The sequence below is a fragment of the Zonotrichia leucophrys genome, chromosome 2 (genome assembly GCF_028769735.1).
Source record: "Zonotrichia leucophrys gambelii isolate GWCS_2022_RI chromosome 2, RI_Zleu_2.0, whole genome shotgun sequence".
NCBI classification, from domain to species: Eukaryota; Metazoa; Chordata; class Aves; order Passeriformes; family Passerellidae; genus Zonotrichia; species Zonotrichia leucophrys.
Window position 1 is genome coordinate 130,474,794 of NC_088171.1, and position 27,251 is coordinate 130,502,044.

A 27,251-nucleotide genomic window follows, 5' to 3' on the forward strand; every position below is an offset into this window, starting at 1 on the left:
CTTAGTAGCTGCATAGTTTGGAAACAGGTGTAAAACTGTCTTGCTCTCACTCAGTAGTTAGGCAGCATGAGAAATAACTGGCATTACTCAAGGAATGAGAGGGGAAGAGATGCCAACTAAGGAATGTGAGAGGGAACCAAAATGAGGGTTGTATGGAAGTGTCTTCATGCACTTACAACAGCAGTAATATAGAGAAAGCCTGTAGGAAGCAGGTATTGTTAGTTCTCATGAAGAAACAGCTTCTCTGAAAAGTGTTTTGTTGTAGGTGTCAAGGAGCCTTGAATTCCTTTGAGTCCATTGTTTTCAGTAATAAGCTGTAACATGAGGTATTCTTTTTAGCAGCAGGTACTCTGAGGTGACACTGCCTGCTGGGCTTCCCATTTTGTAAACACTCCTTGAGATGTTCCTTGCACCTTACTGGGGGAAAGTAAAGGACAGAAAAGCAATGTTTAGAAAACAAGACATAAAAGAGAATGGAATCAGGTTTATTAGGAAGTGGAGGTGATGTCGAGACTAAAGGGAGCCCCTTTGGAAAAGGTGCCTTGTATCAAGGCTGCTGTGGTGTTGAAGTGATGGGGAAAAGACAAAACCAATGTGAGATTGCAGGAGTTCTGCAATCTTCAAAACTGGTGTTCTTGCTGTTGGATATTATCCAAGGATCAGTAGCTCTAGTAAGAAATGGCACAAGCTGCTCCAGAATTAAAAAAAACCACAACAAACCACAATCCATTTAAAACAGAATTTAAGAAAATAAAAAAGGAGCAAACTTGTTTGTGCATTGATAGAAAATGCTTGCATTTTTATTTTAAAAAAGGTGTCTATATGAATGTGTGTGTGTACTTAGATTGGGCTATCTAGTTTTTCTTAGATCTGTTGTAGGATACTGACATAGTAGATGAATTAAAGATTGGAGGGGAAGGGATATTGGAGTCTTGGAGCAAATACATACTGATGATCAGACAAACTCTGTCTTCTGCTGCTGCTAACGTCCATATGATTAAATAGCATGAATTCTGTTTTAAGACACAGAATAGTCAGTAAATGCATGGATACCAATGATAAAGCTTTTGTAAAGGCAAGTCATGGAGTGCATGGCTAGTAGGGTTCTGGGAAGGAGTTGGTAAGGACACAATTAATGCTGGCTGATGTAAAGTTGGTTGCATGTGCTGGAAAGTTTATGGACAGACTTCCACACCAGAGGCTCTTCAAGCAAATACAGCTGTAATCTGGAGTAAATGAGAAGTTCTGTCACAGGTGGAGAATTGTTTAAAATATAACAAAGAGTGTGTTTTGGCCTGCTATATGGGTCTGTGGGTAGAAAGAGGGTAGAAATACTGGTGAGAGAGGTTGTATTCCTAGCAGTGGAAACTGGCAAAGACTTGCAAGGCTTTGTGGTACTGAGAAAATAAGCACAATTAAATGTGAAGAAATACATTTGGCTTGGTGAGGAAGGCAAAGCCTTTATATTGAGGTTCATGAGTGCTTGAGCTTAACTTTTAGAAATAGTTGAATAAGTAAAGTGGTTGTCAGAGGTTACAGTGGTACCAAGGACACAGCAGAACTATAGAAGTTAAAGAAGGTAACAAGGGTGATTAAAAGTTAAGATTATTTCTCTAGAAGCAGATAGCCAGATGCATTTGGATATTTCTGTGATGAGAAGAGGTACCTGGAGGGAGAGATAAGGTGAAAAGTTTTATAAACCATGCATAGTGCCAAGAAAGTAAAATATGACTATCTTACTGTTTATTAGAAAACAACAGATCACTTGTCACAGTAGATGCAAAGCAAAAATTTTTCCTTTGACATGATGATGAGGGTTACTGTATAGTTACAGAAGTCCCTGTAGGTGCTGAGAGTTGATTTTCACTGCACTCAAATGGGTAATGACTGGAGCAGGAAATCCATGTGCTTCAGATCTCTGGAAAGTCGAAGCACACAAGTGTCACAGTTTACTTGGCATATACTCACATTCAGGCAGGTTACCAGGCTGGACAGAATTTTCATCCTGGTGTAGAATATGGAATGTTCTAGTGCCTATCAAAAAAAAAAAAAAAAGGCAAAGCAAACTCCTCAATTCCTCAATTTCTCCCTTGCTATGCTTCTGTCTTACAAGTTTTGGAAGGTTTAGGCAGAGACTTTGGACATGTTTGAATGCTCTTGCTCTTTGTGGAACAGTGGCCTGATCACTGCCTGTGTCATGGGAAGCTTGGGACTGTTACTGGAATGAGGCTGCTTCAAGTACTTGAGCATTCTGTTGATGACTTTACATTTTATTTATTTATTTATTTATTCATTCATTAAATGGAAATAAGAAATGGTTTTGTAATAAGAACATAAATATATCACTTGCAAAGAAGGAGAGAGTTGTTTCTTATTTTATCAGAATATTTACTGAATACAGTCAGACACATAGAGTTATGTATTCTGTAACTTTCTTAAATTGTCAAATGAAGACTGTGGCTGGGCCAAGGAAAAGTTTATTTCTTGCTTCTCGTATTTAAGGAAAAGAAATAGAGAAAGTTGAAGTAAGAACCCTTTAGTGCAATGGCCATTAGGATTATCATTTGGACTTGATCTTAAAGATCTCTTCCAACCTAAATTATTCTAGGATGATTATTAAGGCAGGTCATAGGAGAAGCTGGATTTCTCCTCCTGTTTGGAAGGGAAATGTTAATATGTGTTTGCCTTTGTTGCTTGTCTCTAAAACTAAGAATTTATTGATCATCTTCTGTTTTAGTGGTTTCTGTTATTCAGAAATTGTGTTTGTCTTGAAAGTGAACAACACTGGGCTTTTTTTCCACTGTTCTAGTGGACCAAAACTGGGGGAAACAGAATCCAAAGTTAGGGTAATTTTTAGTGACTGTTTGGAGCCCATTCATATGGAGAAGTTTTCAGCTTAGCAAGAGCAGGGTCTCGTCCAAGAGGCCTGAGCCATTAATTTGAAGTTAAATGGACCCCTGCAATTCTGCTGGAGTCTTCTAATGTGCCAGGCAGATCAGCAGCACTTCAGCAAATCCATGGTGCTTGTTAGCTCATCCAGGGTGTGGTGTTCCTCAGTCCTGGGCAGCAAACTCAGATCTAGTTTTGTCTGCTTTTCTCAGAAACTGGTTTGGGAGGTACATGTATCTTATGCATTCAGACTGTGGGTTGCTGCCAGGAAGGGCAGTTCTGCTGCTGTCCTCCAACCTGACTGGTGTGTTCCTCCTGCCTTTTCCATGCCTCAGATGCAGTGATTGTCTGTGGCTGCAGGGTGATCTTCGATAAGCTTGATGATATGATGGGGACACTTCCTCTCTTCTGTCCTCCCCACCCCTCATGAGTTAACTCCGGACTTACTGTGGCAGCACCGTGGCTTCATCTGATGCAAGGCATGAGCATTGTGGAAGGGGAAGGAAGAGCATGTCAGAGACTGACTTTCAGTGGCAATAGATGAGATAATTACAGTGTGAAGCAACACTCACTGGCTGCCCTTACCATAGGGGAGAATATTTACTCACCACCAACCTTGTTTCTCTAATGATTATTGAGGGTGCATTTGCTCATCCACTGATCATGATTAACTAAGTCACTCTAATCCTGACTCTTTGGGGACCAAATTCAGCTGACTGAAACATAGCAGGTAGTGGCTATGTTGTAGGTTTATCAGACAAACCTGTCTTACTTGGGTCAGTGTTGTAAGTAACAAGTGTAGGAGTGGATTGCTGTGGAGGTACTGTGCAGTTGGGCCCAGAGATTGTGCATTTTGTATCTAAAATTATTTCCTTTACATACCACTTTATCAGTTATATATGTAATGCCTCATGTACTCCTAATGATTAGCTTCTGCCATGTTTTCTTAGCTAATTACTTTTTTCTGTGTGTTTAAGCTCCACTAATTCAAGTGAATAGTGTATCCAAATCTCTGGATGCTGTATTTAAATGTCCTGCTGGATTTTCTTTCTCTGTATGTTACCATGGGCATCCAGGGTAAATCTTTTGTTATCTGGGCTAAAGGCATTTTGCTCATAAGGATGTTGTTTTGCAGTTTTAAGCAGTCATGTTTCTCAGTAATTTCACAGTTAAAATATTTCCAATTTGTAGGCCTTTGCTTCACTAAAGTTCATGTACAAGAGTTCATTAGCTGTAAAGCAGCTGTCTAGGGCCTAGTACCTCTTGTACGTTTTAAGTAGCATCTATCACAGTATCACTCCTCAGCTGGACCCACGTGGGTTAATTAATACCCAGACAGTCCATACAAGGATTGAAATTCCTTCTGCACTGGCTCACTTGCTTATCTGCTCTTGGTGTCCATGGGCAAGTCCATCCTGGCTGTGCTGCTGACCATGCTCTGTCAGTGGGCCTTCAGGTGATGAATTGACTCAATGGGCTAATCAGCTGTGTTACTCTTCAGAGACTGACTTTAGGCCAACATTCTTAAACTACTTTTCTTTACAGGTTGAGGAAAAGGAGGAAAGAACTTGATCACAAATGTCCTGGTTGCCTTGTTCTGTGTTTAGCCTTACAGAGCAGGTTAGCTTATCCTAGCTTCTGCAATGCAACACTGAGAATATTCAGTGCTTGTCTGATAAAATCCTTACTGTGGCTCTGAATGATTGGCTGCTATATAAATGCTGGGAATTATTTTTCCTTAGTTCTTTAGAGTAGCATTGTAAGTTCCTTAAAAATGGATTGTACTGTCTGACTCTCAGAATGATAGATCTTTCTTTCAGTGTTGCATTAAACTGTGTTTATCTGCTTGGAAGTTTGCTCATGAAAATTACTGTTTTTTCCCTGAGCTGAAAAATCTTTGTATGCCAGAAATAAGATACAAGTTATGTGTTGGCTAATTTTTATGAAAGAAAAAGAAACTTGAGCTACACTGGTGTTCATCCATTTCCAAAATAACTATGTATGTATTACATGCAACTACAGTTGACCAAAAGCATTCAGAAATGGGGAAGTTTCAGAACAATGATTGGCTATGCAGCATCCTCTGGTAAATGTGCTTTGGGGTACATTAACTGTCCTCTCTTCCCCTTCTTCTACAGTCTTGGCAGATCATGCTCACTCAGGGAGGCCTAATATGCTATTAAATTATACACCCTCTGAAGTTCTGTATTTATTTGTAAAATACTATAACAATTGCTCTGAAGACAGAGTTATCTCTCCCCAAACTTCATCTGACCTTCCTCTTTCCATTAAAAGAAATGCTCTTACTAACTTGTGCAATGAACATCTATAAGTCAGTTCTAAGAAGAATTTGATTCCTGGATAATTTTGTGGGCTGTCTTGAAGCTAGCCATGGAATACTAAAATGCTCAGCATCATATAATTCACTTTCTGTTTAAAAAATGTTCTTTTTGGAAGAAAGTTTACAAAATAGTACTTCAGTTCTAATGGTTGTATTTGCTGGGTTTCACAATGTTTATATTTGCCACTGATCTCTTTGCAGTCAGGTCACTGCTAAAAGATGAGCAATGCTATGGTATGTTGAGGAGGAGATAGGATTTTCACTTTTTTTCTGATCTGAACAGTCTGGTTAGTTGCACAGTCAACAGATCTCCTTTGCCTCCTTGCCCATGTTTCAGAACATCTGTGGAACTTCCGGGAGAATAGCAGAACTTGCATCTGTGGTTTGAAGTCAGTCACTCAAATAATTTTTCAAATAAAAAATTGTTAGAATTACTCAATGCAAGCAGCAGCTTTTTTCCCCTCTTGTAAATAATTTTCAGTTAGTGCCAGTTTTAAGTTGCTCAGACAATGAAATGACCATGTAAACATATAATATGAAAAAATTTATAATAAAATCTTGCAGTAAAAGGTAGATGTTTAAATGAATGTTTCATCAGTCATCTACTGGTACCCTGTATATAACTTGCATCACAAAACACACAAAATCTTATTCCTGTTGTTGTAAGGAGTGGAAGTTTAACCTTATTGCTTCCCCACACTGTTCTTTCCTCTCAAAAGAACCCATCATTGTTTGCCTTGGAGAGACAGAAATATCAGCTGAATTTTTAATGTATTTCCAGTTTGAGTCAGCCTCTGCATATAAAGTTGTAATTTGGGCAATAAAATTTTTCTCCATTCAAGGAGTTGAGCCAAGTTTCCTTATGGTCTTCCATGTGTATTTTATTTTACAATAAAAGAGTCTTTAAAGTTTAGATGGGTTTATTGCTCTATATTATTGTAGTGAGGAAGCAGATGAAATGTAGAAAAACTGCAGGTAAAAGAAAGGCTACTATTTTGAATTTGGATGTCTATTTTAGAGGTGGTAAGGAAAGAGGTGAACAGTGTGCCATTGATTTGGAATAAGTGATGATTTTAATTTGAAAGAGACCTCTGGAAGTCAGCTAGGTGAATCTACTTTTCCAAGGAAGGAAGTCTATTGGAATACGAATCCCAATATTACCAGTTAGATTGTGCCTGGGCCAGTCTGACCCTCGCTGCTGAGCCAGAGGCGGCTTCTGTGGTGGATCACCCCAGAGACACCTTTAGCTTGCTGGTGATTGCAGCTGGGCACTGAACAAGTCCAGGCTTCTTAGGGACTCCGTTTACCTCAGGAAGAGGCTTCAGGCGAAGGTGAAGAGAAAAAAGGAGGGATTCTGCCAGAGGGTTATATGCAGTGGTTTATTCCATGGTTACAGGGGTCTGAATCTTGGGGAGACCTCCAACAGAATCCCGAGCACATGGCTGGACTCACCTTTTAAGCTCAGGAGCAGGGGAGGGGAGGGGACAGGTGAGCCACCAACCAGGTGGGGGGGGTGGGGTCTCAAGGGGCGAGGGACACCTAGACAGGCCAATGACCCCCAGGCCTGAGGGGCATCCTTTGAATTTGACCAACCACCCGACGCCTTTGCTGGAATGTTAAGCCTGATTGACAGGACTCACTCAGGGAGGGAGGGTTTTGGCACACCTGGGTAAGGGACCTGAAAGTTTGAAACACACCGCAACATCAGTCCAGTTAGTGTTTAGGACCTTGTTCAGATCAGTTTTCACAATCTGAAAAGTGTGAGACTCAACAGTCTCCAGCCCCAAGAACTTTTATTTCTTCTTGTATGCTCAGTGAGGATTGTTTTGGTTTGTTCTAGCCCCTTTAGTCCAGTTCTAGCTCCAGTTTGTCAGCCTTGTCAGCCTTTCTTTTATAGCAGCCTGGAACAGGGTACTGTGCTCCAGATTTGTGTTCACAAATGCTAAATAGAGGGGGATTTTTACTTGACCTGACTGTGCTTTCCTAATGAAGGCCAGTCTATGGCTGGGGTGTGTTGCTGGTGTTGCTGACTGGTGTTCAGCTTGTCTTCTGGAGCACCCAGAACCTTTCCTGGAGGAATGCTCCCTCCCTTCCACATGGATTCTCAGTCCCTACTGCTCATGGCATGGGGTGGTTCTCTCCTGGTGTGGGACTCTGCCATTGTTGAACTACTGTATTTGTTGTCAAGCGAATTCTTCCAGCTTGTTCAGATCCCTCTACATGGCAGTCCTGCCCTGTCAGTGCCCTGGCTGTTTCCACCTTGTTTCATGTCATCCACAAACCATAATGGGGTGTGTTCTTCCTCATTGTTGATCAAGATGCTGGGAGTATTCACCCTATGATCAGTTTCTGAGAACATTGCTTAGAGCTGGCTCTTGGTTACGTGTTGAACCACTGCTGAGCCTGGCAGTCCAGCTGGTTGTTCCTCTACATTTTCTCTATGATTCCCCAGGTTTAGTTAAAAACATATATTGGAGGCTGCCAACAGCCTTGGTGAAGTCAGACAAAATGTCATCCTCAGCTTTCTCTTCACTCTCCTAAGAAAGTGACCAGGTTCATTTAGCATCATTTCCTTCTGGTCAACTTAGGCTGTCTGTTCCCAGTCACTTTTTTATCGTTTGTGTGTCTAAAAACACAAACAAAATTAGCTTCTCTGTGGATTTACTCCGTAATATCTTTGAGGTCTGAGAATGAGCTGATCAGCCTGTAGTTCCTCAGGTCCTTCTTTTTGCCTATTTTGAAGATGATGATGTTGTAAGGGACACCCTCATTGCTGTATTCTTTTAAAGTTGATAAGAGGTAGCCTTGAGTTGACATTAAGCAGCTCCTTGGCACCTTTGGATGTATCTTATCTGTTCTCGTGGACTTGTATTTGTCCAATTTACTACAGTAATTCCTAACTTGTTCTATTTTGCTACTAGGCAGAGACAACTGAAAGTCAGAGAAACCCTGCTAAAGACTGATGCAAGGAAGGTGTTCGGGAGATTTCTGCATAGCTTGTTAAAAGACTGACCACTCAACTTCCCTTCCCTTCCCTTCCCTTCCCTTCCCTTCCCTTCCCTTCCCTTCCCTTCCCTTCCCTTCCCTTCCCTTCCCTTCCCTTCCCTTCCCTTCCCTTCCCTTCCCTTCCCTTCCCTTCCCTTCCCTTCCCGTCCCGTCCCGTCCCGTCCCGTCCCGTCCCGTCCCGTCCCGTCCCGTCCCGTCCCGTCCGTCCGTCCCGTCTTCTGTTTTGCTCTCCAAATTAAAATCCACCCTATTCTTGGCCTTTGAAATGCAGCTCTTTAAGATCTAGGCAGTGCTTCTTTAGTAATCTGTTTTTGTGCTTTGCATGCCTTATTTTCTGTACTTTAGTTCAGTTATGAGTTTTTAGTTTGTTCAAGATGGCCTTCTGCTGTATTTACTTACCTTGCCTGCCAGGAAAGACTGTTTTCATACTTCTAGGAGGTTGCCCTTTATGCTCAGCCAGCTCTTTGTTGGCTTATAAGATTGTGCAAGGTCTCCCTTGGTGATGCTGTCAGACCCAGTGGGGATGGTATGAGCAGGTGTGCAGCTTGTGAGCCACGTGAGCTGTTAGCAGATGTGTTCCCTATGATGGTAAAGTTGGTTTTGAACAGTGGCAACTCAGATAGGTGTTTCCTGTTAGAAAGGCATACAGTTGTATTGTTGTAGCAGACCTGTGTTAAGGGCTTCCAGTGCAGTTCTTGACCTTATTCTTGTCAGAAGAGGACTTTGCACAACCAAACTAATTACATTGGTGCTGATCACAGCTCTGTGTAGACATAGCGTGTGCTACTGAATAATAGTTAAAATCTGCACTTAGTGCAGTGCTAAAGAGGTTCTGTACTTTTCTGCTTTACCTCTAAGGTTGTGCTCAACATCTGGTTCAGTACTTTATAGATATCTTATAGGAAGCTGGGACTAGGTAATGAAGGGCTGAAGAATCTGACTTTCATGTTCTGATCAGTTCTTGATCTGCCTGTGTCTATGTATTAATGTTAGCTAATGTTAAGCATGAGATTTCCTGTAATAGTTTTTCCTATGAGCCACTAAGGTATGTTTTAGGTAATTTTATGCTGCTGCTAGGTTGTAGTAATTTTCAAACTACACATAGAAGACTGATGTGTTAGCACTATCTTTAGTAACCCAGTACAAAACCGCTAATTTAAAGGAAAGAGAAGATGGGGTCTCTTGCATATTATATTCATGAAATATTATTAAATTTATGTTACTGGGATTATGTAGTGAAAAGCAGTCTTAATCTTAAAAATACTAACACTGATCATCACCTGTACAGTGAATATTTGTAGTTATACTTATTGCAGCATATTTTCTGTATGATTTTATGTGCAGCTTGGGTTTTATGGTAGTGAGTTCTTACTCTGTCCATTACTGTAATATTGAGGGGTCTCCTTAGATAGTATAGGATTAAGTGAAGATTATCTGATGGACTTAGACCAAACCTTGTTGTCCTAAGTAATGCCATGATTTGGTACTTTACTCCAAGCAAAGGCTGTGCTGTTGTTTGAAGAGCACTGTATTTACTCATAGCATATACATCTGCTCAAAAAAGGGTCTACTTGCCCTGAGGGAGGCTCAGGGAAAGCAATTTCAGGACAGTGTAGTTTGTAACATGTAGTGGGAACTTCCTTCAGGCTAGAGCTGTAACAACTCTTTTTCTCTCTGAAGATTTCTGCCTACTTCCTAAGTGAGATGTCAAATACTACAAATGGGAATGGGATTGTGGGAACTGTCATCTCTTCTTCCCTGCTTATTTGCCCTTCTCTCTTGAATCTCAGGTTTTTTCTTAGTCCAGCCTTGTCCTTGTGTAAATGAAGAATAGGAGAGGTGTGTGATGATGATAGGATGTGAAATGTTTGAGCTTCATAGCTTCTGGTGGAAGAATGGCTCCTTTATTTGCCATGAGAGTGGACCTACCCTGTGTGTGTTCAACCTAATCAGAGTGTTTAGATGCAGTAATCTGATACTTCCTGGAAGCATCAGATTTAATGTGCATGTATTAATGTAAAAAGAGCAGCTGGGAATGGACTTAGTCAGTTAAAACAATTCAGCTGACCCAGACCCCTTTAGAGGGGCCTCAGGAAGGAGAATGTGTGCAAGAAAACCTGTGGATGAGTTGTCCCAACAGCTGCATGGATTAGGTGGTGTGTGATGGACTGGATAAATCCTCATTCTCCCTTGTATGTGGCATCCATAGCCAGTTAGATATAAATATGTGAATTAGATGTCTGTTATAGTCTCCTAATAGATGTGGAACACTAGGATTTGCTGCTTTGCTCCACATTTTGATTTTTAGGATTGTCCTCATGTCTAATGTATTTTGTGTATGCTGTTCACCTTTATCATTCACATTCTTTTTAATATATAATCTGCATGTGGTTTTGATGGTGAAGGATTAGAAGCTTTCCATGGCTGACTCTTATTTAGAGGGTAGAGGTAGTAGACTCTTATTCAAAGGGACAGCATACAGGATTAGAACTAGCCTAAGATACCAAAGAGATAAATGTTCCACAAGGGTTTAAGTGAGGATCTTGATGTGAACAGAAATCAAAAGTTAAGCAGAAAGATTATGACTGTGAGATTATACTAAGGTGCAAGGTGTAGAGCTGTGCTGGTGGAAGAATGATGCTGTGCGTGGAAAATCTCAGAATAAAATTGACCAACTTGTTTAAGAAAAATACTGCCCATACAGATTGATCAGGAATAGAATAGTGTCAGAACCACACATCTAGATCAGGATAGCAGCATTGACTGCAACATAGTTTTATATTAATATGAAATAGTTTTGTTTCTTTTAATTGCTCTGTGTGGTGATTGTCAATGGCACTGCATGTATGTCAATATCAAACTGCTTCTAGAACTAGAGAGTACTGGGTATTGAGTAGAGGGCAAGCTGTGTGCTGTGCCAAAGCCTGTAATGGTGTGGTTCTATATTCAGGCTGTTTGTATGTTGAAAGTTGCTTGTAGGGACACAGACACTACAGTACCTAGACAGTGACTTTTAACCATGCTTATGAGGACAGATTCTGATTTAGAGTAAAGAAGGGAGGAGATATAATTAGGAAGCATTTTGATGTGGATTTTAAGAGTTTATTTGTAGTTTTGTGAATAAATGAATAGTTGTAGGAGCTTTGGATCTGTTTGTATGTACTTTGGTCCCTTGTTACTTCCAACAATTGGTAGGCCATGAAAGTGCCCTCCATTTATTTCCACAAATTCCATCAGTTTTGCATTGGTTTGTGTGTCAGCTAGTCTCTATGCTGTAAAGAACTGTGTGTTATTTTTTATCATGTTAAAAAAAAAAAAAAATCACTGTTTCCCTCCTCTGGACACATTCTCATCCTTTACCCTCATTTCTCAGCTGTGGGGCCCAGAGCAGCACACAGAGCTCAAGGAGAGGCTGCACCAAGGCTGTCCAGCAGGGCAGTCACCTCTGCCACCAGCTGGGGATGCTGAGTTTGATGCACCCCAGGAAGGGGTTTGTCCTCTGGGCTGCCAGGGTGCATCACTGACTCCTGCTGAGCCTGCTGCTGACCAGCACACACAGATCCCTTCCTGCAATGCTGCTCTTGAGCCATTACTCTCCCAATTTATGCTTGTCCCTGTGTTACCCATCCCTGATGTAAAATCTGTCATTCAAACTTGCTCAGTTTCATCCTGTTCATCCCTGCCCAGTGCTCCATTCTGTCCAAATCCCTCTGCAAGACTTTTCATTCAAACAGCATCTCCCACTTTGGTATCCTCAGCAAATTTTACTAATGGTGCATTCAATTCCTGCATCAAGATTATCGATAAAAGTAGTGAACAAAATGAGCCCTAGAATTGAGGGCACATCACTGGTGACAGGTCACCAGCCAGATGTAGCTCCATTCACTACAGCCCTTTGAGCCCTGCCCTTCAGCCTCCAGCTCAGTGTCTGTCTGCTCATCTTGCAGAAGGATGCCATGAGGTAAGTAAGCCTCACTTAACTAAAAACCAGTGGGTGGGTGACCTCATCATAGAAAGGTATCAAATTAAACAGGATTTCTCTCTGAGAACCCATGTTGACAGTGCCTGATGATCTCATTGTTCTTTCGAAGCCTTTCAGTAGTACCAAGTATGATGCTCTCCATCAGTTTTGTAGAAACTGAGATTAGACTAACATATACATAGATTCCTGAATCTTCCCTTTTTGTAAACTGGAATAACACTGCCTAGCTTTCAGTCAGCAGGGACCTCAGCCACTAATTTTTCAAGCACTAAAGCTAGTGATTTTACCTCCTTAGGAACATACACTTGCTGTTTGTTCAGACAGATAACTAACTTACTTTTTCTTTAGTAGTGATATATTTTGGAGCTTGTTTATTTTGGGATGATATTTAAACTTTAAATATAGACAAGTCAGCTAAAACAAACCACCCATGATTTATTCAAATTGGTGTAAAATGCACCTAATTTTGTTGTACGGAGTTGTAAATTCTACTAATACAGAATCATTGAGTGGTTGATGTTAGAATGCACTTCTGGAGGTCACCTGGCCCAGCCAGCCTGTTAAAGGCCATCTGGAGTTGGCTGCCAGGGCCATTTCTGCATGGTTTTCAAGGAGGGAGACTCCACAACTTCCCTGGGTAACGTGTTCCAGTGCTTAGTCACACTCACAGTAAAAAGTTTCCTGCTGTTTAGAGGGAACCTCCTGTGTTTGAGAGTGTGCCCATTGCCTCTGTTCCTGTCACTGGGCACCAGTGAAAAGAGCCTGACTTCATCCTCTTTGCACCTTCCCTTCAGTTATTCCCATACATGAAAAAAATTCCCCATGAGCTTGATCTTCTCCAGGCTGAATGGTCCCAGTCTCAGTCTCTCTTCCTGGGAGAGATGTTCCAGTCCCTTGGTCATCTTTGTGGCCCTTTGTGAACTCTCTCTGGTGTGTCCATGTCTCTCATACTGAGGAGCCCAGAAGTGGACTCAGCACTCCAGGTGTGGTGTCAGCAGTGTGGGGGAGCAGGGAAGGATCACTCACCTTCCTGCACCTCCTGGCAGCGTTATCTCATGGTATCCTGATACCATTTGCTTTTTGGCAGCCAGTGTACAAAATACTTAAATACCATTAGTGTGTGTAAAAACCTCTGCACAAGATGGTTGTGGTCTACAGAACAACATAATGGAACTTTTAAAGCAATGTTCAGTGTATCCAATAAGGGAAGGAATTAAGTACTGCATTTAACTGTGCAGTATAGCTCAGATGCAATGCTGCATAGTTAAATAGTGTTTCTGGATTTAGAAGTATACATGCAGAGAACTTTGTAATTTATGTGCTTTCACTGTTATCCATAGATGGTATGGGTTCTGCAAAAAGTTTAAATGGCACAAAAATAATGAAATTAATGATTTTGAAATCTGTTTTTAGATACTTTTTTTTTGATGATTGCATGGTAATGTTCAATATGGCAGTGCATTATTTTCTGAAAAGGTAATTTTGTCTAGGGAAGGTTGAGTGTACTTTCTTTGCTTCTTGTGTAAGGCTGGAAATTCATTGCATCCTTCTAAATAATATTAGGTATTAAAGCCAAACATTTTGTCTAAGTATTGTTGTGTACATACTTGGCCATGTTCAGCAACAGTATAAGCAGGAGTGATTTTAGGGACTGCATCATGTTATATATATGACGATTATATGAAGCACAAGTGGATAAATCTGGGATGTCTGGAGCTGAAATTGATGTGTCTTGGAACATCATAAATCTGTTCTTCTTTCTTTTTTCCTGTGCTTTCCTGTTACTGCTGTTTGTGATAAACATGACTTGTGCACTCTGCCTACTTCTTAGAGGTGGTATTCACTTCTCTGGATTTTTTTGACCACTTTGTGTAAATACTTTGTTCTTCTGTAATATTTAGCCATGGTAGAGCTTTACTTTGCTGAGGATCCCCAGATAGTGCATCAGGTTGCAGTACTCCAGGACTCTCTTTTGGTTTGCTGGATTCTCACTCCATAGCTTATTTGCCAGCTTTTGGTTCCAGTCTTCTGTTAGCCTCTCGTTTTGAGAGCTGGACTTTGTCATGCAGCTGCAAAACCACTTCTCCATCTAGAGCTGATGATCCAAAGATCCTCACGTGGGTAATTTTTTAAGAACTAAAGCTAGGTGTTTACCTCCTTAGAAGCACAACATATTGAAGAATGATCTCTGACGTGTCCTCTAAGCACCATTTTTCATGATACTTGTTTCTAAATGAAAGTGGGAGGGAAGCTGTATGCTTATCTTGCTGTACATTTCTCAGTGCTCAGGGTCATTTTCTATTGCATGTTCAGGATTAGCTGCATGGAAGGCTTTGGAGATTGACGACATTGTATTGTTTCTGAAATTGGGTGGATTTGGTAAAGTTTGGGCAGCAAGTGTTACACTCAGCATGTCTTAAACCATTCATGGTACAGTGTTTAATAGCCAGGGTTTAAATTGCCTGAAGTGTGAGTCTGCAGATAATCACAGTTTTAGTGATTCACCATAGAATTTTTAGCTCACATAATGAAGGTTGTCTCTTTCTCCAAATATCTTTTTGACCATACTTAAGTTTATCTTACAGTTGATTTGAAGTCCCTTCTTGCTTGACTCCAGATCAGGTAAAGGGTTTTACTCCCATGGCACAATGCCAGGAAAGTTGTGTTGTTTGAACTGTGTGTAAAAGGGTTTTCAGTTCTTCTGGCATGCAGTCCTTTGAAGCAGCATAGCAGTCAGCATAAAGTAGCACAAGTGAAGGCTTTGAGTTGTGTGCTGCTGAATAGAAACAGTGAAAGATCTCAGAGATAAATGGTGGGCAAGGAATGCATAATGCACGGCAGAGGCGGTAAGTGCTTGGCTTGGAGCTAATACACCACCATCAATTTCATCCTCTGCTCACATAGGAAAAGGTTTATAAAAGTCTCTGGAACTCTTGGGGTGTATCAACACATGCACTTTTTTGAAAGCAATGCCAATTTGAGCAGCAGCTGCTTTGTTTTGTCCTTCTTTACTATGCCATGAGTTGAATCCAGGAAGCGTTTTGTTGGAAAAATAATTTGGCAGACAGGTTTGTTTTCAACTAGGATCTGTCTGTTACAGTTGTTCAGTGGAAGGAGGACTGAGATACTGTGAATTACTGCTGTAGGTTGCAGGGAAAGGAGGGACTGGAGCTTGGGACTGCTGTTCAGATAAATGTGCAACTGTGCCCTTGGGCTCCACACCTAGGTTTTGTGTGACTGGATAGAATCTGCAACAGGGAAGTGGCTTTGTTTATTAGGTAATTAAAACTTGTGAGCAGCTCAGGTGGAGATAATCTTGCTGACTAATATTTTTTTTCCTTTTTGTTCTTTTATTCTTTTGGCTTAGGGTGATCAGGGTTTTTTGTTTCTTACGGGCTTTTGGTGGTGGTTGCCTTTTGGAGGGAGGTGTGGATGTCTACCGACACTTTCAGAACTGAAACTGGAAGGAATTGCTGGTGCTTAATTTATTTTCTGTGTAGGCTTGGAAAAGTAGAGGAAAGAGGGAAAAAATGCAACCCTGAATTGCAGCCAAATCAGAGCCAGTTTCTTGAATTTCTGAGGATGTGTGAAGTTCATTTTAGTTCTTCTATTGAAGCATCAGTGTACTGTAATTAATTGGCATTTCAGTTGTATGGATAATTTCTTTGTATTTCCTTGAGCAGTTGCATCACATGGAATGAGTTATATGTGCATGTTTGTGCTTTTATTTGAGAACAAATGTTGATGAAGAAGTGTTCTCAAGGGGGTCTGATAGCTGAAAAAGAGACTTGCTGTTTCTTTGATAACGCTTGTTCAGGAGCTTGTGTTCCTATTTTGTTGATCTAAAGTGATGAAAATAAACAACTGCTAGCTGATGACTTACTCAAGAGTTGGTGTTATTTATGAAGTCATAAAACAAAATGTGTCTCAGTTTTTTTCACTTTGTTGTGTTTTCTGTCATAATGAAACGTCTGTCATCTTTTTGCCAGTAGACTTGCAATTTATTGTAGCATTTGTGATGGCATGTGACTCTGCACTATATAAGAGTTAAGAGAAGCATTTTGGCCTGCTAAGTCTACACAACACCTTTTTTCTCTATAGTTGGCATTTAATAATTTACTTTTTATTCGGGTTTTTTTTTTGGCTTTAAAATGGAAGTTTTTCTGGGTCTGCTAAAAAAAAGTCAAGCATTGTGCTCCTTACAATAATCACTATGAAATGATCATGATTTAAATAAGTCAAATATATGGACCTTTTGTGTATACCTGAAAGTGGTTTTATGTTTTCTTATAGCTAACAGAAGATGAAATTGCAACTATTTTGAAATCTACTCTTAAAGGACTTGAATATTTGCACTTTATGAGAAAAATACATAGAGATATAAAAGCTGGAAACATCCTTCTTAACACCGAGGGACATGCAAAATTAGCTGATTTTGGTGTGGCTGGCCAGTTAACAGTAAGTAACTGTGGGAAGATAATTTTAAGATGCTATAGTGCTCCCAACCTTGTTCTTTCACCTTTGTCCTCTGCCTTGAATTTTGTGTCTGGGCAGTATCACTGCCACTAGTGGTAGTGGCAGAACTGACATACTTTAGCATGGCGAGTATTTAATATGCTGCAGGGCTATTTGGTTTTTAGTTGTGTGTTTTTATAGCCCAGTGCATCAAGTGCCTGATGATCTCTTTAAATTTTAGCATGAGGTTTATTGTCACCTCTTTGGCCTGTGTAGGCTGATGGGCTGAATCTGTTTGGTCTTAATTGGAAGTCACTAGCATTTGACCTTTGGGTGGATAATTTAACTCTAAATATAGAATTGATATTAAAATAATCTGAAAATAGGCATCCCTGGTTTAATGTCATAAATAATATAATTACAGGATACAATGGCAAAACGTAATACTGTTATAGGAACTCCATTTTGGATGGCTCCTGAAGTCATACAAGAGATTGGCTATAACTGTGTGGCAGACATCTGGTCCCTTGGTATAACTTCAATAGAAATGGCTGAAGGAAAGCCTCCATATGCTGATATTCACCCAATGAGGGTAAGTGTGTTGGTGGCATTTTTTATTTTTATATTAAAAAAAACAACTCTCAAACCCACAAAACATTCAAAACTCCCTAATACTGGAATCATAAAGCTGTATGTTTATGAAGAGAGATTTTAATACTAACAATTTTTGCTTTCTGTATTGCTTCCTCTCGACTCCAGTTTCTCTGTGTTTTAACACATTTCTGTAAGGTTTTTTTCTGTATCTCCACTTGAGAGGGGGCTGCAGCAGGATGCTCTTATTTGGCTTTGGGGTAATATATAGAATCTGTTTCATACTGCACTTGGAGATTTGCATCACCAAGACTCAGTCTGCTTTTGAAAGGCAGTTTTGAAATAAAGATGACCTAAAGAAGAATTCAGAACTGTCCTATGGGAGTAGTGCTAATATTATTATTATTAGTTACACCTGACAGCTTTTATTTATTAGTGACTCCTAAGGTCTCTTAATGAATGAGTTTACTTTTTGCAAAATAAAATGTAAATAGAATTAGTTGCTTTATGAGGAGTAGCAGTTACAAAGGAATTACTTGGAGAAGCTAATGGGGATCAGTGTTTATTTAGGGATAACTTGACGCTGTTAGTTGTGCTGCTGTTACAATGCTGCTTTTGTAATAAGCTATAGAACAGCTATGCTGATTGCACTGATGCTCCATTCTTAAATTGTTTAAAACCCATTTTGAATTAAGAAGGCACTTTATATTGCTTAAAGCATACCATTCTCCAGAAAAATCTTAGAAATTTTGCTGCAAAATTGCAATGTGTATTAAATTATTTTATTCAGTTTTCTTTTGCTGGTGCCTCATGTATCAGAATCTTAACAGAAAGAAATCACCACTATAGAAAGAGAAGGTACTGTTCATATACAATTACTGTAAGGTGATGCACATCTGAGTTCAAGTGTATTTAGTGCTATTTTTGTTTGTGGGGTTCTTGATTTTTGGTTGTGTGTGCTCTTTGGAGGAGAGATGTTTCCTGAAATTTTTGTTAAAGCTAGTGAGTGATTTTCATTTAGAAACATTACATTATTTTGGAAGCCAAGTTTAGTAGTTTTCCTGCAGCATATTTTTCTTCCATGTAATTAACTGCTTTAAAATTACAATTCAAACTAAAAATACTCAGGTGAAAGCTGTCAACAAAATAAGTATCTCTGAAGCTGGATTTTGATGGGAATTTAAGGTGAAATAACCTGTAAAAATATTTTGAAGAATGATTGATGACAAACTAACTACCCTAGATCATGCTGGGATTTTTGATTATACTTCTGACAAAAACTCCTTAATTACATCTGAGTAACATCACTGTATGTAGTTGCACCAGCTGCTGAAAGGTGAGGACTGCATTATCAGAGAGGATTTTTATGTGCATGACAATAGCTGCTTATAAATCAAAGGTCATTGTGTTTGAATGCTTGTGGATCTGTTTAATTCTTGCAATCAAGTGAATGCTATCAAAGGCCAATGTAATGTAACACAATTCTGGATTACATACAGCATGTGTTCTTGTTAATGAATTACATTTAAATTACGTTATGGTTTTTAAGGGCTTGTATGTAGTCAGTATTCTTTTGTATATTTGATACCTTCAGTTTTTCTTAATTTTTATTAGTGAGTTGTTACAGTGGTTAACAAGAAATACACAGATTTAAGTTGCAATAGTTTTTCTGGTGTCATATGATACAGCTTCACAGGACTTTTGGCCATATGTAGATGCTTTGTTTTAGTTATGATACAGAATTGATACAGGCAAGCATGAAAGCTTGGGCAAATTTTCATTGCTTTTCCTAGATGTTGCTGGAGTTCTGTGGTATTTATGTAAGGCACAATTTTGTTGCCTGGGAATGCATAGTGAAATTACCATGCACACTAGTTTGCTGTAGGCTGGTTGGCACTGCCACAAAGTTAATGCACTGCCAGTAGGCCATTTCCTTGTCAACTGCATTTACAGTTTAATAGAAATATTACATGACTTCTTTAAACAAGTGTTTTGGCAGAGAGGAAATAGCAGATTCCATGCAAACAAGCATAGCTTCCTCTGCTTAACCACACTCTGACTTCTCCAAAGATTTGTACTAGTTTCAGATGGGAAAGAAGTAGTGGGGGATGCAAAATGCAATTTCAGGTGGGAGAGGGAAGAAGAAGCAGGTTTTTTCTGGTTAAGTATTTCTGTCATAGTGTATTTGGCTGTAAGTGTCATCCAGGCTATTTCACACAGAATCACAAGGTTGGAAGAGACCTTCAAGATCATCAAGTCCTACCCAAGCCCTAACACCTGAACTGAACCATGGCACTGAGTGCCACATCCAGTCTTTCTTTAAACTCATCCAGGGATGGCTACTCCACCACCTCCCTGGGCTGGCTATTCCAGTACTTTATCACTCTTTCTGTAAAAAACTTTTTCCTACTATCCAACCTATATTTCCCTTGGCACAGCTTAAGATTTATTTCACTTCTTCCTGCTGCAAACTTGAGTTCAACAGGAGCTGTAGTTGTCACACTTGGTTTGAGGCTCAAAGGTCAAGAGCAATTGCCAGCTCAGTAGTTTTAATGCTTTATTCACCTAAGAATTATGGACTGTCTCAATACTCGATGTCAGAGTCCTTTTCTGCTTTTGCTAATGATGAAAAGTGAAACCTCTGTGTATTTTCTATGTTTTTTTTAAAGGAGGAGTATTTTCAGGTAGTTATAATGGAGAGAGAAATAGAGATGTCCTCAAGGTTGCCCTAAAACAGGGTGATACAGCTGCTAGAAACAGTAAGGAATTTGCTGATTAAAAAAAAAAAAAAGTCATTCAAACTTAAATAATTTAACCCATCTAGCAGGACTAAAAGCATGTTGATTGCAGCAGACTGTACAGCACCCAGGGTTAATGTGGCTAAAAGTGTCTGCATCTGCCTTTGATTGCTCTGCTGTGATGAGCAGTTAGCAATTTATAGTGGAGCTAATTAAAGGGGACTTCATTGTGGTTCTAGGTCAAGACTCAGTCTCTTCCTCTGAAACTGCAGTGATGTTTTAACAGCTGAATTCCCATGTCCCCATTGACTGCAGCATATATGCTGTCCTGTAGTGATAAAATATGTGTGTCCTACCCCAGACAAAACTTAATTCAAACCATTAGCTGTTTTGTTCAGTCACTCCTCTGCATGTGATATCTATCCTTAGTATTTCTAAATTCGTTATTTTTAATCTGTGATGAGAGCACAGAGAATGGGCTGTTATAGTGTAACTGCTGTGATTTTGCTCTTTTTCTAAACACTGGTAACATGCCTGTGAAATATCCTCTGTCTTTGCTAAAGAAACCATGATCTCAAATTGTCATGTAAGAATTGTTTTGGTGGAACATCCTTTAAGCTGCATGATTTTCATATGATCCTTCTGCTGCTGGTATTTGGCTTTAATAACACTTTGCCATAAAGCTAGTCTTTAAACTTAAGCATGGCTCTTTTTCAGGTCCTTCTCTAGGCCCCCCTTACTAAAATTTTTCTTAATATTCATGCAGTGATGTGATCAGTTATTCCTGCAAGGCTGAGATTTTTATGATCAATTTAAGTGTGGGCTGCTGCTGTTAGAGACATCCTGTCCATAGCCAGTTCCTGACCTTTTGTTAAGCAAACGCTGACATTATTGTTGCCTCACATGGAGTTGGATAAAGCAGCTGATGTTCTGAAAAGTTAACGTGATAGAAACCTCCTAGAACTGGGCCAGAGAAGTTGCAGGAGCGTGTAGTGGACAGAGGAAACAGGCTGAGGGGAGTTGCTGCTTTTCAGCCTTTTAGACCAACTGTAAAATGGCAACGTGTGTGTTTTATGAAATTTTCTCCTCTGTGCAAGGTGAACAGTTACTGACAGGTTGGTAGTAGCTCTCTTACAAAAGACAAGGAAATAAAAAGACTAAAAAAGCCCAAGCGCTTTTCTTTCATGCTTATCAGGCAGCTGCAGTAATTCACATTGTTGTGGCATGGAAGAAGCTGGTGCTAGATTTGTTTTTCAACACTTCACAGTATTGGTCTTTGTTTCTTTATGGTGAAGTTTGTTGGAAATGGACATGTGGGCATCACATGTTCTGCAGTGAATTGGAGGAAGCCAATTTGAACTGCTTCCATTTGCCTTAAGTTCAATCATGATATTTATTTTTCCATGGCACTTACCCAGATTATCCATGCCTCCTGCTTAGCCTGTGTCATTTCCACCCTGGACTAATCTGTTTGTAATAACCTTTTATTCCTGATGTATTTTATAACAAACTACAATTTCCCGTTTTTTTTATTCTCGACATATTGCATTTAAACTGGAGATTGAAGTGAGAATTATTGCTCTGTAGGGCTCTAAGAAAAAAGAGGTGTCATGTGGAGCATGGCAGTCAAACTGGGACCAGTTTTTTCAGCCATTAGGAAGACACTTTTCTATATGCCTTTTGTGCCAGAAATTGAGGAAGGGGAAAAAACCCCCAACTTCTGTCTTTCTGTACAGTCACTCTTGCATTTCTCCTCTCCAACATGTGGTGTTATCTCATTTCTGTTATTTTCTTTACGAGTTCACCTATCTTATCTCAGCATTACTGCTTTTAAATTAGACTAGGTTTGTAAAACTATATGGTTTTCTTATTTTAGTGCTTTTGCTTATCTTTGCAAAAGACTTTGAATTAACTTCTAAAAGTCCTTTACCTTTTAAGAACTTTCTATGAGACGCTGTTAATTTGTAACTTGATGTCTTCTTGCCTGCTGTGTCAAGATAGAGTGAGCTAATATTTAAAGAGTTTAAAATATGGATATTTGATTGTACATTATTGTTCATTATTTTACTACTCTTCACAATCTTGTGGAAGAATGACAGTGAGCTGTGCTGTTTTAAGGTGGAAGTAACATGCGTTTGCTGTGGGGACCCCAAGGCACTGATGTGATAGGGCTGTGACAGTAGAGAAATTGGAGGAGCATGTGTTCTGTTTTCAAAGAGCTGTTGTAAGACCTTTGGCCCTCTCTAGGCTTTAAATGGAATTTTTGTATTTGCTTTATACGCATCTAAATGCAGGCAGTGGGTGCAGAGGGGTGGTATTCCTGCCTGTTTCCATGCATTTCCAGCATCCATTTCTGCTGGAATGAGTGTTTAGGTGGTCACATGATAAGCTGGATCAGAAAACTAACCGAGTAACAAGAAGTAGCTTTCAATGATGTTGTTAACATGGTACTCCAACTAAGTATGGACAAAAATGTGTGGGTGGTACTGATAGGAGAAATAGGTCATCTATTTTTGGGCCTCAGCCAAGTTGATTTAGGTAGTTGCAAAACCAGAGTCTCAGCTGGCCACCTGTAAATTTACTATTATTAAAACTTAGTAATTATTAAAGGAAACTGCAGAGCTTTTCTGAAGTTGACCCTTAAAAATGCTTGTCCTAAGGGACAAACTGACATTTTTGTGGCTGTCCTAATTGTCTTTTGAGGCTTTTTCTGGTTGGGTATATTGATAAAATTAGACAGAATTCTAGACCTTTCATGGCTGAGTGTTCCCCCACAAAGCCTTCCTCCTTCTCCACCGCATTTCTGTTCTTCCATCTTTAAATGCTATTGCTGTGATACAGCAGAACTTCTTGGAGGGAAACTTCCAGTGGTCTTCAATTTGCATGCAGCTGAAGTCAAGTTTTGATTCATAATATATTTGCCTCTGGTACTGTTTGTAGCCAAAGTTTCAAATAGGTGTTATAACTTTATTAAGGAAAAAAACCCATAAGCATTGTTTACACCATGTATCTTAACAGAAGATAAAGTATGTTCTCTGTACAGACTGAGGAAAAAAAACGATTTTAAAGGTGCTTTCCACATAAATCACCATGAGAAATACAAGTCCATATTCCATGGCATTAGGAACATTTTTTCCTGGAGTGAGGAGTAGTAGTGGTGGTATGTGGTTCAGATCAGTTGCAGCTCTGCTAATACCAGTGTTGATCTGTATCTTTGGTAGTTTTCATTTTTTGTTCAACAACTTTTCAGGACTGAACTCTAAGGAAGTGTGACATACTTAAGAGTTCTTAACAAAGGAAAGTGTTACATTTTAATTAAATATGCTGCTAATTCAAATTAGTAAACAACCTGTCCACCTGCTCTGATCAAAATATGAATAATTGCTGTGCAGGAATTGTTGTATGAATCAAAAACCAAAACAGACGAGGCAATACATTAAAAAAAAAGGTGCTAAATGCTTTTTTATTAAAGATTTATTTTATTTGTCAAAATAAGTGTATTCACTTAATTTACTTGTCAAAATAAATGTATTTACTTATTTATTTTAAATGAATGGGCAATGTTTATAGTGTGTGAACAGACCTCTTTGCCTGAACTGCTGATGGTGTGGTAAGTAAAGGCTGAGGTGCAGACCAGGTCCTAATGCCCTCTTCATGATTTGACTCCTTTCAACTCATCTGGAATAAGATGATAAATGTTGGGCAAATTAAAATGAGTGGTTGTGTACATTTGAACTTGCATATCTGTGCATGTTTTCCATTTTTTTGTGAGCAAATACCTGAGGTGCTACCTAAATGAAATATTTGCATAGAGTTTGCTTGAGTCTTAATATCCAGATAATGGATCTACTGATCACCAGGAGAGTTGCTATAATTGTAACAACAATTGGACTTGATAACTTATTTCATCAGCTATTATTCTTTAATTAGGTGCATGCATGTTTTTGATGGGTTGTTGTATGTACCTTAATGTGAGGAGATTGATTTCTAAATTTTCTGGAATACAATTAAGGCAACCATTACAGTAATGACATTTTTGCTAGATAGAAAGAAGAATTTTTAGGTATTTTTTTCGGCTTGACATTACCTTTCATTGTGATTGACTTATTTTTAGTCGTGAATTGAAAACGAAATGAAGGGCAAGTTGTGGTCCCACAGAAAAAAAAAAATTTCTGTGAAAGTTTCACTTGTGGTTCTTGGGCAAGCTGATCATGGAGCTGCAGAGATCCTACTCTATAGATTTTTTTCTTTTTAATTTCAAAGTGTGTATGGGTCTCCAAACTCAAAGTATGATTTATGATTTTAGTTAAAATGTGTTTGGTGTTCACTCATATATTGGAAGGTGATTTCAAGTACTTTCTTCCTTAAGCTCTTATTTTTCATGGAAATGCTAGTCATAGATACAGGCATAGTACCCTTTGAACATAACTTCTTCTTTAATGTGTAATGCCTGCAGGATTAATGCAGGCAGCGAATTTCCAAAGGATTTAATTTGCTTATTTGTTTGTGATCTGCCATTCTATGGACTTGTTGTAGAGGTGAAGGGGAAAAATTCTTATGAGTGAGGAAGTCAACCCAGGGAAGAGCTCTAGGGGTATATTCTAGTTTCTTGTGGTACAGAATTACGATTTCCTTCAGTTTTTCAGTGTGCCTAGCATAGAATTTTAATGAAAATTCCTATGGCATGGCTTACTCAAAATATATAAATGGACTGAAAAGAAGTGGTGTGTGAATTCTCCTCAGACAATGAAGACAAGTATCTGGTTGCAAAACACATGAAATATAGCATATGATATTTTATTTATTTCCTTAAATTGCAATCAGCAGTTCATTGCTTGACTTTACCAGGCTCAGTGATGAGTATTTAGCCTCCTGGGGAATGATGAGCCAGCACGGCAGCATCCAGTTTCCAAGACTGGACAGCTTGCTATGCAAAGGGATTGCAGGTTTAACATCAGCCCATTTCATGTGAAAGAAAGATTTGTAATACTACTATGAAAGCAAGATAGGAAAAAATACCATTTGTTCTCTGGCAAAACTTCAAAGATAGTAAAATTTTTCTTCCTAATAGGCCAAGGAACTTTTCAAAGAGATTCTGCCATATGGCTTCCCGAACAAAGGATTGACAGATCTCTCTGGTTTATTGAACTCTTGAATGGTATGACATTAGCATTGATTTGCAGTGAAAACACTAGATTACTTGAGGTGTGCTCAGTGATTAAACTGGAGGATGATAGCATCCTATTCCTGTTCACATTAAAGCTTTTCAAAAAGTCTACAATCTGATGTGTGTAATTGTTGTTTTCCTGCCTTTTTTATTTACCCTCCTTTTTTCTTGCATCTCTCTATCTTGCTTTTTTTTTCAGTGAGGAGGTGGTTTGAAAGTTCACGTAACAAAACTATATAAATAAAGTGTAATTAAAGCTATATAAACTGCAAGTTTATATAGTGCAATTAAACTATATAATTAAAGTGCAATGTAAATAAAGTGCAATTAAAGAGTAGTTGCAGAATCTAGCATACATGTTTGATTGTGGCTTAGAGAATGAGTTGTCACTTCTTCACATCACCAGAATTTTCTTTATGTCACTAGAACTTTTCGAAGGAGAATTAATGTTTATTACTGTTAAAAGTATAAATTCCTTACATTTTAAAATTATGTCGGGTTTGCTGGTGCATATGTGCTAAAAGGAAATGTAAATCTGTCATGTGTAATAAAGTAGCAGAAGCAGAGAATATTTGAAATTTGTACTGGAACTGGAGTTTAACTTGAATTAAATGGAAAACATTTATTGCATGCTTGTAAATGAGGATTTAATTAAAATTAAATTAGTGCATCTTTTTAGACTTTCCCCTGAATAGGAAATTTGAGACATGCTTCAGTTGATGGTTGGTTTTCTCTGACTTTGATTAATCACTTTCAAAGTAAGTGGAGGATCAGTACAGTAATTTCATAATTACACACAAGTGAGTTAACTTGAAACTTTTAACTAAAATAACTGTAAAGGGAGTTTGATCTTGGTTAGTTTCATGTAATGCTGTGCTTCTTCTGTGAGTGATTCAGATTCTTAGTAGTGCTAATCTGAAAGAAGGACCCATACCATGATGCTACCTGTTTATTTACAAGGTGCTTCGGTGGTAAATGTCGGACCTGGAAAAATTCTTTTTCAAAGATATTAGAACAGTAAACAGAGGTTGAATGAAGCCATGAAATTAATGAAAATATGCTTTATGACTTGAGTGAGCAGTGGCTCAAGCCCTGTGCCTGTGAACATTGTTAAAGGTTGTTTGATAGAGCAGTTGGTGAGGGTGAAGCCCAGAATGTGTTTGGCACAGGAAAACAGCACCCACTGGGCCTGAGCTGGCTGCTTTCTCCTGGGCAAATGTTAACAGCAAACAAGCAGACAACCTTCTACCTAAAGGCTTATTCAGAAGTTTTGGAATTGCTATAGATTGCTCATTTGTGATGTTAGTAATATTGTAAACATAGATCAGAGTGCAAAACAAAATTAGTTTGCAACTTGAAAATCTCAAGAAAATTTTATTTGGAATAGGCAATCATCAAGAGTCATTAAATCTAAAATGACAATTTTAACATATCAAGGCTTTTCTATTAATGAGCTTTACAGCCATTGTTATAAAAAAAAACCAAAACCAACAACTTTCCATCATTTGTACATGTAATTGTATGCTGAATTTATTCAGTTTCTGTTTAACCTGCACTGTGGATGTGGAAAATAGTTCAGCAAGGTGTTTATGCACAGATTTAGGAGAAGTAATTTTATTAACAATTCTGTAATGTCTTCAAGGATATTGTCAAGTATACCACTTTTAAGTCAAGAGCTGTACATATTAGCTAGAAATATACTTCCATTTCTTTTTACTATTATCTTTCAAGTTCTAGGGTTAGCACTAAATATACAAGGTTAATTTTTATGCAGTCTGGCAATTAGCTTCATTAAAGAGGAGGGAATCTGTACATTGCTTTTAATTGAATTGTCTGTTTGATTTTTTTGTATACAACTAATGTCTTTTTAAGCCAAAAAAGAACTCGGTAAACAATTTTAAGACATTCTTGGAAACTTGAATTAATGTTTATTTATTGAAGTGAATTGTATGTTCACTTTTTTTAAAATATGTTTTCTGTCAATATAGCTAGTTGACCTAGAGGAAGTGCTTTAGAGACTTGACTGCTGTATTGTCAGTTTCTTAGCTCATTATTACAAGTTTTAAAAGCAGAAGTGTATTT

The 27,251-nt window shown here is 38.8% G+C and overlaps 1 protein-coding gene across 2 annotated transcripts in view; it reads left to right on the forward strand.

The window, feature by feature from the left end:
• The window catches only part of STK3 (serine/threonine kinase 3), a 143,058-nt gene that overhangs the window by 19,017 nt on the left and 96,790 nt on the right, over positions 1 to 27,251 (forward strand). For both annotated transcript variants that reach the window (XM_064706438.1, XM_064706437.1), the window contains exons 5-6: positions 16,512 to 16,676; positions 17,098 to 17,265. In XM_064706438.1, coding sequence (XP_064562508.1) covers positions 16,512 to 16,676; positions 17,098 to 17,265 — 333 coding nt within the window. The remainder of the gene's footprint in view (positions 1 to 16,511; positions 16,677 to 17,097; positions 17,266 to 27,251) is intronic.